Source organism: Accipiter gentilis, chromosome 10, assembly GCF_929443795.1.
Source record: "Accipiter gentilis chromosome 10, bAccGen1.1, whole genome shotgun sequence".
NCBI classification, from domain to species: domain Eukaryota; kingdom Metazoa; phylum Chordata; class Aves; order Accipitriformes; family Accipitridae; genus Astur; species Astur gentilis.
Genome location: NC_064889.1, coordinates 36,779,154 through 36,788,556, shown reverse-complemented (window position 1 = coordinate 36,788,556; position 9,403 = coordinate 36,779,154). Strand labels below are relative to the sequence as shown.

Sequence of the window (9,403 nt, the reverse complement as noted above, 5' to 3'; positions counted from 1 at the left end):
AAGCTAAATGTAATAGGCAAGAAGAAGAAAAGATCAACAATTTGCTATTTTCACAGCCCTTACAAAAACCTTTTTCAGACCACCAGAAGCAGGAAGCCTATAGGGTCAGTAGATATAGGGCATTAAAAGGAGTATTTGGGAAGAAAAACCTTTAACAAGCTACATTAAATCAGTAACCCCATACTGAAAAAAAATGGGGAGGCTCCTCTATTAGAAATTTGCAGAGATAGTATTAATGAATGTACTCAAATTGAAGTGCTACTAAAAGAACAAATTAATGCTAAGAAAAAGTGATATTAATACTAAGAAAAAGTGATTGATCAGGAAGGTATTCCAGATTTCGGGGGGGAATACCTGTGGCTATTCATAAACAAAGATAAGCCTAACTTAAGTGTTACTTTTGAGGAAGAGATCATGGAAACATGTAGTACTATTACTTGAAAACCTTGCTCCATTCTTGGCAACAATCAAAAACAAAGAAAAAAAAATCATTAGGAAATAATGCACAACAGATCAAAAACATCTTTATGCCTTCACTATGTAAATCTGTATGGGGCCCAGATCTTGAATACTGGGTGCATTTCTTGCCAATAAAGAGAAAATGGCAAGGATAATCGGAAGTGTGGAATTGCTTTTAAAGGCGAAAGAATTAGATAGACTGCAACTTTGGTTTACAAAGGAGGTGACTTAGACGATATTAATGTCCACAAAGTGTATAAAGAAATAGAAAATTATAACTCACCATTTTTAGTAACTCATTTTGTTTTGTGCCCCTTGTTCTTACCAGGCAACGTGTTGAAAATTAAAGTAAGTATTTTTCTGGTAGTGTACAATTAAACTGTAAAACACATTGTCATGGTATCTTAGAAGCTAAGAGCATAAATAGAACAAAAATGGGAAGAAATGGCCATCAAATACAGTTAAGTTATTTTTGTCTCAGAAAAGCCTTAAAGCATGGATTGCTAGAAGGTGGGAGGATATAAACTGAGAGTGTTGTTATGGCACTTCTTCCTTATGTTGTTTTCATTTGCATTTGCCACTGCTTGAAACAGGTGGTCTGCAATATGGCTGCTTATATTTACGCTTCAAGCTCCACCTTTTCTTTTGTGTGCTTAAAGCCTCAGGTAGCAAGACATTCTTGTTATTCCTCAGGCTAGCAAAGCTGGGCAGGTAAGCACCACAGTACCCACTTCAGGTATTTGATGTTTATTATACATGTACTTTCTAAACAGCCCTGTCCTTCAGTGCACTGGTGCACTTGTGACCTTTGAATTGCTTTACTAGCCCTGTTGTGGAATTTGAAAAGATAAAAATAGTTAACTGTTTCCAATTCCAAGTATTTAATATTTACAAAAGGCAATGGGTAAGAGTCTAAAATCACTAGTCAAAGTAGCATTTAATAATCTGCTATTACAATTGTGTCCAACCTGTTGTCACGATGAGGATCTGCACATCTAACTCTTTAGCCTCTCAAAAATCCCAGGTGGCCATGCAGCTGAATCTACCATTCCTTCAAGTATCAGTTATTAGTTAAAATGTGGCAACTCCACTTGAGCCTAGGTTTTCTCTGTGGGAGCACTTGCGGGAGGCTTTCCACCAACAGTTCACGCCCCTCTTAAGCATCTGTGAGGCTTTGAGCTTGGGGAACTTGACTGTGGGCCCCAGCCAGGACCAAACTGAAGCACGCTGCCTCGCCGCTGCTCCTGCGCGCCAGCCAGGAGCCGAGCGGCTCTCTGGGCGGACAAACCGGGAGGCCGAAAGGCATCAGGCCGCCATTTAGCAAACGCTGTGAGGGGAGAAATCCCCGTTCCTGTCAGGCCAAGGGCGATTCGCGGCCCACGGGCGCGCGGAGGGAGAGGCCTCAGCCAGGCGACGAGTCGGCGCCATTAGGCCGCGGCCCGCCGCCCGCTCTGCGCAGGCGCAGCCGCTCGCGCCTTTCCTTGCTTGGGGGTGGGGGAAAGCACGAGCCCCTCCGGGCGGGGCGCTGCGGGCAGTGACGGCAGTGGAGGCCACGCCTCTAAGGAGGAGGGGAACTTCCGGCCGCGAGCGCAGAAGCCGGTCAGTCGGCCGAGCCGCGGTCCCGCCCACAGGGGAAGGGGGCGGGGATTCCGGCCAGTTCGGGCCGCTTACATAACAGAAGGGGCGGGTTCTGCGCCTGCGTCACCAGCCGGTTCCCAGCATCCCCCGCGGCCCCCCTATATAACCGGCATCCGGGCAGCGAGGCGCTCTACATTCGGTGGCCCCCACCAACGGCGTCGGATCCTGTCCTACCTTTCGACACCCGTTTTAAGTGACCGGGATCGTCTCGCCCACCGCCACCATCACCATGCCCGGGTATTCCAGCGACAGGGATAGAGGGTGAGTCCGGGGGCCCGGCCGGCGCTAGCCGCCGCCAGCGTCCGGACTCTTAGACCGACTGTGGGGCTCTAGTGGTTGTTGGCGGTTGTTGGTTTTTTTTTTGGTTTGTTTTTTTTTTTTAAGCCGTTTAAAATGGCGGCGAGTCGCGGGCGTTGGGCCCCGGAGCCCTTCTCCTCAGCTCTTGCTTTCTGGAGGTCTCCGGAGCTTCGCGAGGAGAGGCCGGGGGAGGGGAACTGGCTTGAGGAGCTCTTGGCGATGGCGGCCGTTGTGCGTGGGTGGCTGCACGGTCTGGGACGGGGCTGGGTCCATCCGCCTCAGCGCAGCCCCCGCTTGCGTGTGGCCGCTTAGGAGGGGCGCGGGTGGGTTTTTTGTGGTGGGGAAAAGGGACTCGCCCCCCACCCCCGCTCCGGGGAGGTACCCCTGAGTACGGATGGTCCACGCAGAGCTCGATTCTTTCCCCCCCCCCCCCCCCCAGTGGGGGTGGGCTAGGGAGCGGCGGGCTGGCTGGAGGTTTGTGGGTCAGTGGGTTGGCCGGGCGCTTCGTCGATGCCGAAGGCTCGGGGAGCTCTCGGTAGGGCGGTTCCCTTTTCTTCCCTTCCCCCTCACAAGGGACGGCGGCTCTGGCTGTTGCTGGCAGAAGCCGGCCGGCTCCCGCTTTGTGTTGTGTAAGCGGATGTTAATGGCCGGCCCCGCCATGCGGTGACTGAGGGGAAATCAAAATGCCGGCTGCTGCTGCTGCCTTTGTTCCTCCTCCTCCTCCTCCCCCCGCCCAGCTCAGACTCTAAAATGGCAGCGGCTGGAAAATGTGGCGTAGACAGAAATGAGAGACAAAGGAAACAGCGCTGGCAGGAAGCAGCGGCCACTCTGGGAGCGCTGTGTTGGGCTGGGAAGGATCGCTCCCAGCGCCTTGCCCGGGCAAAATTGGTGAGGAATCGGGGCGGGGGAGGGAGCCCCAGGCTCGGATCCAGTTTAGCGGTCCTCGGCGCAGGGTTTAGCGTTGCTTCGAGCTGCGCCTCGGGGCTGCCAGGAGAGGCTTCGAGATGAGACTTTTCTGAATGCAGGGGCCGAAGCTAAAACGCTAATGTAAAATGCACTGCCTCATAAAAAAAAATCGTTATTGAGAGAAGTCTTATGTTTTGAGATACAAGAAAGCGGTTTATGGGAAAGTTATCCCAAGGTTTTGTAACTGCCCCTGCCCACTTTCTGCAGGCTGACACACAATGGGAGTGTCACTTGGGTGGGAAACCATTTTGAGCATGGGGTAATACAAAGGTGTTAATGTCCTTACTTTGCCGTTGTTGTAACTTGCTTATAGGCCTAACAGTTTCATTTTAAGAAAACTGCAAAGATATGTTACCTTAGCTTCTCAATGTGAATTGTAGCTAGGCAGATCGTGGCATCTGCAACTTATGTTTTTTGAAGTTTCGGTATCCTGTAGGTGGGGTTTATAAATCTGAATTGTAAAGTTACAGATAGATACTGCAGAGATAGCGGTTAAGCTGTATAAGAGGACCAAAATGTTCCCTTGGATTCTATGTTATGATCATCTTCTCCAGGTTTGGAGCCCCCCGTTTCGGAGGAAGTAGAGGTGGACCTCTTTCTGGAAAGAAATTTGGAAATCCTGGGGAAAAACTTACAAAAAAGAAATGGAATTTAGATGAGCTGCCCAAATTTGAGAAGAACTTCTATCAAGAACATCCTGATGTAGTGAGACGTACTGTGGTATGTACCCTAACTCCTGCAAAAGTAAACAAATAAGTGCAAACATGCTGAAGGTCATGGGGCCCAACAGGTTTGCATGGGGTAACTTAAAAGATAACTTTGCTATCAAACCTTATTTCTAATAATGGGGCTTTTTTTGTCTTGCAGCAAGAAGTTGAACAGTACAGATCAAGCAAAGAAGTCACAGTTAGGGGCCATAACTGTCCAAAACCAATTATAAACTTCTATGAAGCTAACTTTCCTGGTAAGTGAAGACTAGCTTATTGGTTGCTCTTCTAGGCTTGATTAAGACAAAGTCTAATAAGCTTCAATTTTCTCTTCAAGCAAACGTTATGGAAGTAATTCAGAGGCAGAACTTCACTGAACCAACTGCTATTCAAGCACAAGGATGGCCTGTTGCATTGAGTGGATTGGATATGGTTGGAGTGGCGCAGACTGGATCAGGGAAAACACTGTCTGTAAGTTTTGATTGTAGCCTGGAATACTGCTGGATTTCAGCAGTGAAAGTATGGCCTGGCATAATGCAGGCTGAACACTTCTGGGAAGAGATTGTAATGAAACTTTTCTTTCTTCTAAACAGTACTTGTTGCCTGCTATTGTGCATATAAATCACCAGCCATTCCTGGAGCGAGGAGATGGACCTATTGTGAGTATTCCTAAATGAAAGGGGATCTTAATTTCTAGAGAATGTGATTATTTTTTTACAGTCCCAATTGTCCATGCTCATAAGAGTCCATAGCTGTATTGTGTTTCTCTGTATGGCTAAAGTGGTTCCATGTTTTGGTAGTATCCCAAGAACATCCTACAAGCTCTGGTTGGATTGTCCTTAAAATTGTGTAGAACAGGGCTACATGTCCCGTTTTGGAAATTGCTGTCCCCTGGAAGCTAGTGACTTTCAGATATCTTACCACGTAGGTCAGTGTTTGGTGGTAACTGAGATACTAGGTAACTTGGTTTGCTGGTTCGGGCTACTTAAATCCACTTTAGTCATTCTGACACTGAAGGAATATATGACAACCTTCCCACTTAAGACTAGTTTCAGACTAGAAGCTTCAAATAGGTATTGAACTAAATGCTGGGCATCTTCTTTCCAGTGTCTTGTGCTGGCACCAACTCGTGAACTGGCTCAACAAGTGCAGCAGGTAGCTGCTGAATATAGCAGAGCATGCCGTTTGAAGTCTACATGTATTTATGGAGGTGCTCCAAAAGGACCACAGATTCGTGACTTAGAAAGAGGTATGGATTAGCCTTGATGCATCTCTGTATGAGGCAATGTGAAAACTACTTAAGCTGACTTTACTACTTGGTTTTTAGGTGTGGAAATCTGCATTGCAACACCTGGAAGACTTATAGACTTCTTGGAAGCTGGGAAGACCAATCTCAGGAGGTGTACTTACCTTGTCCTTGATGAAGCTGACAGGATGCTTGACATGGGATTTGAACCTCAGATCAGAAAAATTGTGGATCAGATAAGAGTGAGTATAAATGGTTCATGCATTTATCACTATTGCAGAAACAAATGCCACTATGCTCATTAAAGCATGGGCAGAGCAATTAACTTTCAGGCTTGCCTGGGGAGACTTTTTTTGATTGGGCATTTGGCTTGACTGTCTATTGATCTTGTACTGACCTAGTCTCCTTCTCCAGCCTGACAGGCAAACTCTGATGTGGAGTGCCACATGGCCAAAGGAAGTAAGGCAGCTGGCTGAAGACTTTTTGAAAGAATATGTACACATCAACATTGGTGCATTAGAACTAAGTGCAAATCACAACATTCTTCAGATTGTGGATGTGTGTCATGATGTAGAGAAAGATGACAAGTAAGTAGTCAGTGGCGGTGAAGCATTCAAGTTGTCTTTTAATGGTTAGTTTTAGCTTATAAACTGTGGAATGAATTTGTCTTGATGGATTTTAGACACCAGTCTAAGACCGCTAAAAAAATTAAAAAAATCAGGCTGTTAAAACTGAAGTTGTATAGTACAAATCAATCCCAGCTCTAACCATCATCTCTTTTAATAGGCTTATTCGTTTGATGGAAGAAATAATGAGTGAGAAGGAAAATAAAACAATTGTTTTTGTGGAAACCAAAAGACGGTGTGATGATCTTACCAGGAAAATGAGGAGAGATGGGTGAGTCTGATAGCTTGAACTTCACTGAGCTACCTTAATAGTATGAGCATGCTCTTGATTCTTCATGAGTGACCACTTTAACTATGGTATCAAAACTGTCAAATACAGTGACACCAGGTGTCAGTTAAAATGCTAAAACTAACTCTAGAAGCCCTTTGGAATTTGCCAGTAGTGCCAGTTGCCCTATCTTTGACTAATGAAGCCACTCAAAGAATGGTCTGAGGTCAATCAAGTTCTGTACTTTCAGGTGGCCAGCAATGGGTATTCATGGTGATAAAAGTCAGCAGGAGCGTGACTGGGTTCTAAATGGTGAGTATTTTGGCAATTTCTGCAAGCATATGATCTGTGTTAACTTAATGAAGAAACTGATGAGTTGCTTGTGTTACAGAATTCAAACATGGAAAAGCACCAATCCTGATTGCTACAGATGTTGCATCCAGAGGTCTAGGTTAGTACAACTCGTAATGCCAGTTGCCCAAAGCTATTTAAAGAAAGTCTATTGCTTTCTTTAACCTCTGCATTTTTCTAAGTTTTCTTCACATAAAGGTGCAGTCTTTGTGGCAAGGCCTAGGCATGACAATCGGAGGACTCGAGGGGGATGGAGGACTAGTGGAAATGATCGGCTGGCTGCTTCCAGTCAAATAGAGAGGTGAAAGCTGAGAGCATTGTGTGCCAGTAATCTTCAAAAGGCAAAGATCATCCTTTAAACTACTACCCCATAAACTGTTCTCTCATGAAATAAGCAGTTTCATTCACAGTTCACTTTGCCCTGGTATTTCTCTTCTCTCCATGCTTTGCATGATTTGCCATGGTGCAGTACTGTTAGTTTTGTGCATACTGTCTGCTGTGATCTGTGGGTCTTTGAATTTCAGTGAGTTTGCTGAAATGTCGAAGAAAATAATTACAAACTTCAATGTTCAATGAAATTTTTTTCAACCATGAAATGGAGAGAGCAGCTTTAAAATGTACTAAGCCTTGTACAAATTGGTGAGTACTGGCACATGAAATCTGAGAAAAAGTCCACCTCTCACTTTAGCAAGTGGGGCAGGAAAGCAATGGCTTTTCAAATGCCTTTGAAAGTCGAAGTTCCTCCACCTATACATAGTCGTCATGTCGAGACCTGCCAGAGAGAGACACATTCTCAAGTGAACCCTGGCTTCTTGGAAGCGCTTGCCTAGACGAGACACAGTGCATAAAAACAACTTGGTGACTTTGGGGGGACAGGTATGTTTTTCTTGCAGCTGCGGTTCAAAGGTCTTGGCAAGACGAGCAGTGTGGCCCCTTTTTTTTTGAGCTTCTAATGAGTGTGTATGTGAAGGACCTTGTATGTTTTTACTCTAAGGTCCTCAAATGAGCACATGAAGAGGCTGCTGTGAGCTTTAGTGGCCCTACTGCAAGAAGCATTCAGATGTCACTTGATGATTTGTAAAGGGGACTCTTGAGTTGGGAATGACAAGCAAATGCATACTCCTTTATGGTAAGGTTTTGGATCACAGGGTGGGTGATGAGACGGGAACAGACGGAGTGTGCATAACTTTCTCTTCCACAATACTCATGCAGAAATGGATGATTCTAACACTGTTCTTTGCAGCCATTATTTCCGTTAAAAGTACTATTGTCTAATGTTTATCTTCGATTTGGCTGTTGTGGTGTGCAAAACTTTGTACCTTGCTTTTTGCCACACTGCAACACTTTACAGATGTGGAAGATGTGAAATTTGTCATCAATTATGACTACCCTAACTCCTCAGAGGACTATATCCACCGAATTGGACGAACTGCCCGCAGTACCAAAACAGGCACAGCATACACATTCTTTACTCCTAACAATATTAAGCAAGTAAATGACCTCATCTCTGTGCTTCGGGAGGCTAATCAAGCCATCAACCCCAAATTGCTTCAGTTGATTGAAGACAGAGGTTCAGGTAAGTACTGTTCTTGACCACAGTGCATAGCTTTCCTCTTGGAACAAAATGGAAACTCAAATTCCACCCCCAACCTCGCTCCAAAATGGATGTGGAAGGTGGTTTAGCTACCAGTTACGGTGACCTGAAAAGGTATTTATTAACACCAATACCAAAAAACAACACCCCCCTCCCCACTCATGCTGTGGTGCACCTATGGTTACTGCTGGCCAAAGATGCGCTTCTGCTTGCTCTGAAATAAAACACTTCAGGGCTCAGGTTTGTGGCTGTCTCATATGACTATGAAAGATGGATGTAAGTGTCCTATTGGCAAGATAAAAGTGACTTTCTCCCTTGATGCCACCACTTGTATTCCAGGGGAGAGTATATGACTCTTCTCATGGGTCAGACACAGCTTTCTGTATCTAACTAGAGTCCGGTTAGCAACTGGAAAACTTTTATAGTAGGTTTGCCTTGCTGGGGCACAGAAGGAAGGATTTTCCTCCTACTAGCTGAACTCATTTGGTGGTATGTAAAAATGCAGCCTTTATGATACATATATAACTATGTCTTGTCTTTTTTAATAGGTCGTTCCCGAGGTGATCGACGTGACAGATATTCTGCGGGCAAAAGGGGTGGATTTAGTAGTTTTAGAGAGAGGGAGAACTTTGAGAGAAACTATGGTGCACTAGGAAAGAGAGACTTTGGAGCAAAAACTCAAAATGGGGCCTACAGTGCCCAAAGTTTCAGTAATGGAACTCCTTTTGGAAATGGCTTTGCAGCTGCAGGCATGCAAGCTGGCTTCAGGGCTGGTAACCCTGCAGGAGCTTACCAGAATGGCTATGATCAGCAGTATGGAAGTAATATTGCAAATATGCACAATGGCATGAACCAACAGCAGTATGCATATCCTGCCACTGGTGCTGCTCCTATGATAGGTTACCCAATGCCGACAAGTTATTCTCAATAACTTAGTGTATTTAAATGTCTCAGTTTTTCATAATTGCTCTTTATATTGTGTGTTATCAAAACAGGATAGTTATTTAAGAAATGGGAAATGCAGAAATGACTGCAGTGCAGCAGTAATTATGGTGCACTTTTTCGCTATTTAAGTTGAATATTTCTCTACATTCCTGAAACAATTTTTAGTTTTTTGTACTAGAAAATGCAGACAGTGTTTTCAAAGTAAATGTACAGTGATTTGAAATACAGTAACAGAAGGCAGTGCATGGCCTTCCAATAAAGATATTTGAAGACCGAATTTTCTTTCAGATGGCAATTTTCTCAACA

The 9,403-nt window shown here is 45.0% G+C and overlaps 1 protein-coding gene across 2 annotated transcripts; it reads left to right on the top strand.

Annotated features, from left to right (window-relative positions):
* The first annotated feature begins 2,211 nt into the window (after nucleotides 1-2,211).
* On the top strand, nucleotides 2,212-9,374 carry DDX5 (DEAD-box helicase 5). 2 transcript variants are annotated; one of them, XM_049811644.1, is made up of 13 exons: nucleotides 2,212-2,334; nucleotides 3,915-4,080; nucleotides 4,228-4,324; nucleotides 4,405-4,538; nucleotides 4,661-4,726; nucleotides 5,175-5,316; nucleotides 5,395-5,555; nucleotides 5,728-5,900; nucleotides 6,100-6,210; nucleotides 6,458-6,519; nucleotides 6,599-6,658; nucleotides 7,910-8,134; nucleotides 8,701-9,374. In XM_049811644.1, the coding sequence occupies exons 1-13, from the start codon at nucleotides 2,327-2,329 to the stop codon at nucleotides 9,081-9,083; spliced, it is 1,788 nt and encodes a 595-aa protein (XP_049667601.1). In that variant the 5' UTR covers nucleotides 2,212-2,326; the 3' UTR covers nucleotides 9,084-9,374. The 2 variants fall into 2 exon arrangements, with proteins under 2 accessions (XP_049667601.1, XP_049667600.1); XM_049811643.1 differs by having other exon boundaries at nucleotides 2,212-2,358.
* Nucleotides 9,375-9,403: the final 29 nt, after the last annotated feature.

Excerpts from the sequence above, each read along its gene's own strand:
- DDX5 (XM_049811643.1), top strand. The coding sequence starts at position 2,327 with ATGCCCGGGTATTCCAGCGACAGGGATAGAGG. Across the intron at positions 4,081-4,227 it reads ATGTAGTGAGACGTACTGTG|CAAGAAGTTGAACAGTACAG; the intron begins GTATGTACCCTA and ends TTTGTCTTGCAG. Across the intron at positions 6,659-7,909 it reads TGTTGCATCCAGAGGTCTAG|ATGTGGAAGATGTGAAATTT; the intron begins GTTAGTACAACT and ends AACACTTTACAG.